The following is a 5,850-nucleotide window of genomic DNA, read 5'->3' on the forward strand; positions in this document are numbered from 1 at the left end:
CCGCCCTCCCAGACAAGGCCGCGCCAGGCCCCGCCCCCGCCTCAGCCAGCTCCTAAAATGGAGGCGCAGCCTTCGCAGGGAGCACGGCCGCGGCCTCGCCGGCTCCTTATCGCTGCCCAGCCTCGGCACGGCCTTCTGGCGCTGGAGACAGGTCTGTTTTCTCGCCGTGTAAACTAGCACCGCGCACGCAGCACCCCGCCCCAGCCCTTCACCCTGCAGCCCAAAGCCTGCCCGGGGCCCTGTGCAGCTCTGCACCTCAGCAACACTGCCTGGAGTCTCCTCAAGAAACCTCACAACTGTCCCTGCATATCAGTAAAACCAGTCTAACCCACAACCCTCAGTGAGCTTTTCAAGTCTTCTCCAGCTGCAGGGAAGTCAACATTTGTCAGGCTACTAGAGAAACACAGTGATGAGTGGGAGATCATCCCTGAGCCCATCGCCAAGTGGTGTAACATCCAGACAGCTGAAGAAGAATGCAAGGTAAGGTGTGCTGGCTTCAGGGGGACATGGGGCACAGAAGAACCTGCGGTGACTGGCCAGGGAGCCATGCCAAAATTCAGCTATGCTGAGTCTAGAGCATCCAGGGGCATCCCCACTATCACATCAGTGGGTCAAATAATCAGAAATTGTAAGGGCTACTTAGGAAGATACCACTGAATGCATACTCCAAATAACCACTCGTACTCCACAAGAACACAAAAAACATCAAACTCTGTGATCAACCTATTCTAAAGAAATAGAAAACAAGAAACATCTCTTTATGCCTAAGCATTAAAAAAAAAAACAAGGCTATGAATTCTTACTTCAACATATCAGAATTCTGGATTAAGGCATAAAATCCTGCAAATATGCTGGTATTAAGTTTTCTCTTTTGTCCCCTAGGAACTTTCAACATCTCAGAAGAGTGGAGGAAATCTACTTGAAATGCTGTATGATAAACCCACCAGATGGGCTTACACATTTCAGACTTACGCTTGCTTGAGTCGAGTAAAAGCACAACTGAAACCCATCTCGGCCAAGCTACAGGAAGCAGAACACCCAGTGCAATTTTTTGAGAGATCTGTATACAGTGACAGGTAAGTACTCTCACAGTGCAACAAGAGTTCAGACTGAAAGCTCCAGGTCTTTATGCTCAAAGACATGGAGCCAGGGACACCTGATATTAAACTAGTATTGCAAGAAGCAGGTTCAAAATTCAACAGGTGAGAGCTGGATGGCACTAAGAGTACCTTATGGATTAAGAGTGGGCAGCTGTTTTTTCAGTACCATGATCTGATTTTAGTGAGACTGTTTTAGTACTTTGCTTTGGTCATTCCTGGCACAAGACTACGTCTTTCTTTGCAGATATGTATTTGCTTCTAACCTGTTCGAGTCTGGAAACATTAATGAGACAGAGTGGGCTATTTATCAGGACTGGCACACATGGTTTTTGAGTCAGTTTGAATCAGAGATAGAACTGGATGGCATGATCTACCTAAGAACCACACCTCAGGTATGTTCACTAAGAATGAAAATACTTGAGCTCCAAAAAGCTTAAGAGGGTACAGAAACCTAAGCAATCATGATGGAATACTTCAGTGACTAACACTGAATTGGCTCCCCCCACCCCAAAGGTCATGGGAAGCCTATCAAAGTCAGATTTTAGAGACCAAATTAAAAACTCCCCCTTCTGATGGTAGCAAATGCTACAGTCAGTAGCATCTACCACTCAGATTAAGGATCCACACCTGAAATTCAATTTTATGAATCAAGTTTCACTTCCCTTCTCATACAATCCTGAACAGAAGATAATCTTTTAGTAAGAACTAGTGACATGTAGCTAAAGTGGCTCAAGTTTGGGGCTTTTTTTTAAGTTATGCAATTAAAGTTAACGCTAATGTCTAGCATTAGTCCTTCTGATTTAAGGACCACTTGATCTGTTTATAGCTGACTTACCCTTCCACACATGATTAATGACCAGGCTTGTATTTTTATTCACCCCCTCCCCCCCTCAAGAAATGCATGGAAAGGCTACAGTTGAGGGGAAGAAAAGAGGAGCAAGGAATTGAGCTTGAGTATTTGGAAAACATCCACTATAAACACGAAACCTGGCTTCATGAGAGGACTGTAAGGTATGGAACAATTTTTTGCAAGCAAGTTTCAACTTACAAGCAAGACTCTTCTCTACCTTAGGCTAAAGTTGACTGGGGATAAAACTAAGGTTTAAGTTTAGCTTCACTCAGGCACAGTTGGAAGGATTTATCTTTAGACTTGCTCCAGGTTTCTTGGCACAGAGATGATTAGTCTAGGTTATATACAGAGGGAAGGTCATATGTTGGTGCTGGCAGGGGAGTAAAAACTGCCAAGAGATGGAACTTCATCTCATTTAAAGCCTTTGTTAAACATTATCTTCAACTAGAAAACTGTAGCTTTAACTCTAGCAAGGATATGAATTTTGTTAACTGAAATCACAGAGGAATAGGACAGAGTTAAGATGGTGTTTGGGTAGCCAACCACAGAAGTTACCTAATAAGCAGCTTCCAGTTCCAATGTAAGGGCAGGCAAGGTCCCAGCTACCCTTAAGTTAGGATGACTATTTCAACAAGGCTTAAATATTAATCCCAGATTCAAAATAAACAATAATCAGGCTTTTGGCAGGTACTACTACACACAAGAAACGCATTCAGTGGCTAAGTGATGTCTGTATACCTTCACCCTCTAACTTCCTTCCCATGTAAGTGATCTCTAAATGTGAAAGCAACTTTAGATTATCCCCTAGGGGAGCCTGAAATACTCTACCAAATGGGAAGCATAACAATTCCAGGAAAAGTACATTATCAGTAACATCTTTCTTAAGTTTCATGTAGAATGATCCAAATGCTGAGGAGACAGAAGGCACTGAATATTTGGGAATTTAGGGAATGTTTACACTGTGTACTCATTCCAAACTTATGAGCAAGCATTTCCTGTATTTTTCATAAGAATGTTTAAGTCTGCAAACAAGTTAGAATGTTGTTCAGCACACTTACTGCATTTAGAAATGCTTTTCACACATAAGAGAGAATTATTGCTTCAAGAGAACAATACCTCCAGTCACACAACTACTTTTCTTGTCTATTCCTAACCTGTAGCCAATATGGTCTTGCTTATCTCTGAGCCATTTTAAATACCAGTCTTATAACCTGTTAAAGAGGTCATCCCCACCAAAGGAAGCTTTAAAACTGCATCTTAGTAAATGGATTAGCAGTTAACTACAAAGGGGTGGGGGAGACAGAGGGCAAGTAGTATTTTTTTTAAATACTACCTCTTACTAAAAATCACATTCCTGATAATTGATTCCCTACCAAAAAGAATGAAGAGCAAGGGGCAAATTACCTTCCCCTCCTGCTTGTACAACAAAAATACATATTAGAAGGCCAGAATTGTGAAATACATTAAAGTTATGGTGATACAATGTCAACTGGGTTATACAAGACCAACTAAGGACAGACTTGACTTGGGCTTCATGGGCATCAGCATTAACATCTCAGGTGCATGTGGTAATCTGAGTAATGCTGCATCTTTAGGATGACTTGGAAAGCAGCTGGAAGAGCTAAGTTGTTTCATACATAGTACTTCATACCTTTTTTACTAGCATGGTGTTCTTCTACTTAACAGAGTTGACTTTGAGAACCTTAAAGAAATTCCCATTCTAGTTTTGGATGTTAATGAAGACTTTCAGAATGATAAGATTAAACAGGAATACCTGATTGATAACGTAAGTATTAAATAGTTTCCTTTTGTCTGCTTTTCCTCTGCAGTAATAGCTGTAAGTTACACATTCACATTCTTAAAAGTAGTATCAACTCAGAATTTAGCAGTTATTAAGTAGCTATTTGGGGCCAGTATGGTCAGTCTCCTTCATACAGACTTAAGAAGATGCCTGACTGCAGAAAAGGCTTTTTGCTTTCCTTCACAAAATCATTTAATCCCCCCTCATTATCATCACAATTCAAGGGAAAACTAGGTGGTTTTTAAGAGAGGCAATTGTGCCCATGCCAGTACACAGCAGCTAGAGCAGACTACTCTGCACAGCCCTGCTGGGCACTGAACAGTTCACATCAGCTGCGTTGTCTTCAGAAAAATCCTAGTGTCAGCTCAGAACTACTTATGCCCCCTTCCTGGGCAGAGCACAACACACCTGACAAACACAGAGATGACTGAACCTTGTACATAGTTCTAAATGCACAAAGTGACACAACTAGAGCTGGGAGGGAGAGGCAACAGCCATTTGAGGAAACAAGGTGATAATAAATAGGTCACTTGAGTCAAAGTGGTGGTTGCTAATTCCAAGGAAAGGCAAAGTTAGGAAGTAAATGCCCAAAGAAACCCTTGTGCTGCAGCCACATGCTGTGTGCCCAGTTCACAAAAATGAACAAAAAACACCCAAAAACCTAATACTTAAATGGATGGGGCTTATCCCCAGCCTTCCAGAGTTGCCCCAGTAAGTAAAACAAGTAATGCTACACACTTAAACCTTTCTTTCCCCCACTGCCACAACCAGACTATTCTTATAAGATGGAAAAGTACTCTCCCCTCAAACCATTTTCTTCATCTTGTTCTGGGTCATCAGTTTGAGATTACTAAAGAATGACTCCTTCAAGCCAAGCCCAGTTCTCTCAGTTAAATAGTTCTACACAAGCTAGGGAGGGGAGCACATGTTCAGTTCTGGAGATATTTGTTGTTAACTTATATCCTCATGGAAACCAGCAGTGAGCAGCTTGGCATTATGAACCAGACTACACCTGTACATGCTTGCTTTGAACTTGCCCCACTAAAGGGCCCCCAGTGTTGTCTCCACCAAACTCCCTTCACCATCCAGGAGAAAAAAGTCAGCTCAGCTTTCAGCTTTGGGTAGGGGGTACTGCACCACGCTCAAAGGGCTATCAGATCTTTGGCTTAGTTCTCAGACAATCCCTTTCTTCCTAGGAAAGGGCTACCCTCATGAAGATAAATTTGTTTTTCTTTAATGAGTATTTTCTAAAGCATTCCAGAAGCTACCTTTCATAAGTACTTGCAATTTTTGAGTAATTAAGTTACTTAATTCTGCCCAGCACTTAAAAATCTTGGGTTAACAGCCATCTGCTCTACTGAAAGCATCCCAGGTCATGAATTGTATGTAGAGGCAGAACAGCACTGGAGACTGTACAGTCACAAATTATTTGTTCCCCATAAAAGAAAGGGAAAAGCCCAATTTGGCTTTTAGTTTTATGCATAATGTATGTGCTTCTTGTTTTCACAGGTCAAATCTTTTCTGACTTCCTAGGAACATGAAAATTTGAATGACAAGTCCCTGAAGTTCGAGAGTTAAACCTAACAGTGTGTTCTGAGGCAGTTTAACTGAACCCGTATAGCTTGTTACGGCAAGACTGAAGAGCAAAATATGTTTTGGTGTTTTTTGCTTGTCCGACCTGTGTGGGTTTTGGTGTAATCTTCTGTATAGTTAAACCAAACAAATACTGGGTGCTTTGATAATGTATTTTGTGTATATTTTCTGTTGCTTTAATAAAGATTTTTAAACTGACTAATAAGTGGCTTGAACAACAAAGAGTTAACTCGTTATCGGGGCTGACAACCCAGTAAACAGAGATAGCAGCCGCTGGGGCAGGGTTGTTTTGCAATAACTGGCACAGTTCACCATTTTAAGACAAGACTGTTATGGCGTCCAGAAACCTTTTACTTTCAACTTCTGTTTTATTGAGTGGCTGTTTTCACAGGATTTATGCTACTTAAGGCTGGACGTTACTGTAGCCGCAAGGGTTACACCTGCAATAAACTGTAATTTCAGGATATCTTGTTTACAGATTCCCCCCTCTCCACCCAAAACACAGT

At 41.8% G+C, this 5,850-nt stretch overlaps 1 protein-coding gene across 1 annotated transcript; it reads left to right on the forward strand.

The window, feature by feature from the left end:
- Positions 1-57: 57 nt before the first annotated feature.
- LOC104535020 (deoxycytidine kinase-like) lies at positions 58-5,284 on the forward strand. Its single transcript, XM_010191111.1, has 7 exons — positions 58-151; positions 365-480; positions 883-1,076; positions 1,345-1,492; positions 1,996-2,111; positions 3,637-3,736; positions 5,261-5,284. The coding sequence occupies exons 1-7, from the start codon at positions 58-60 to the stop codon at positions 5,282-5,284; spliced, it is 792 nt and encodes a 263-aa protein (XP_010189413.1).
- Positions 5,285-5,850: the final 566 nt, after the last annotated feature.

Source organism: Mesitornis unicolor, unplaced genomic scaffold (assembly GCF_000695765.1).
Source record: "Mesitornis unicolor isolate BGI_N332 unplaced genomic scaffold, ASM69576v1 Scaffold40118, whole genome shotgun sequence".
NCBI lineage: Eukaryota > Metazoa > Chordata > Aves > Mesitornithiformes > Mesitornithidae > Mesitornis > Mesitornis unicolor.

Bases quoted from the DNA above. Each gene is read 5' to 3' on its own strand.
- LOC104535020 (XM_010191111.1), top strand. From the start codon at position 58: ATGGAGGCGCAGCCTTCGCAGGGAGCACGGCCGCGGCCTCGCCGGCTC. The intron at 1,077-1,344 runs GTAAGTACTCTC...CTTTCTTTGCAG, and splicing joins AGATCTGTATACAGTGACAG to ATATGTATTTGCTTCTAACC. The intron at 3,737-5,260 runs GTAAGTATTAAA...TTGTTTTCACAG, and splicing joins AGGAATACCTGATTGATAAC to GTCAAATCTTTTCTGACTTC.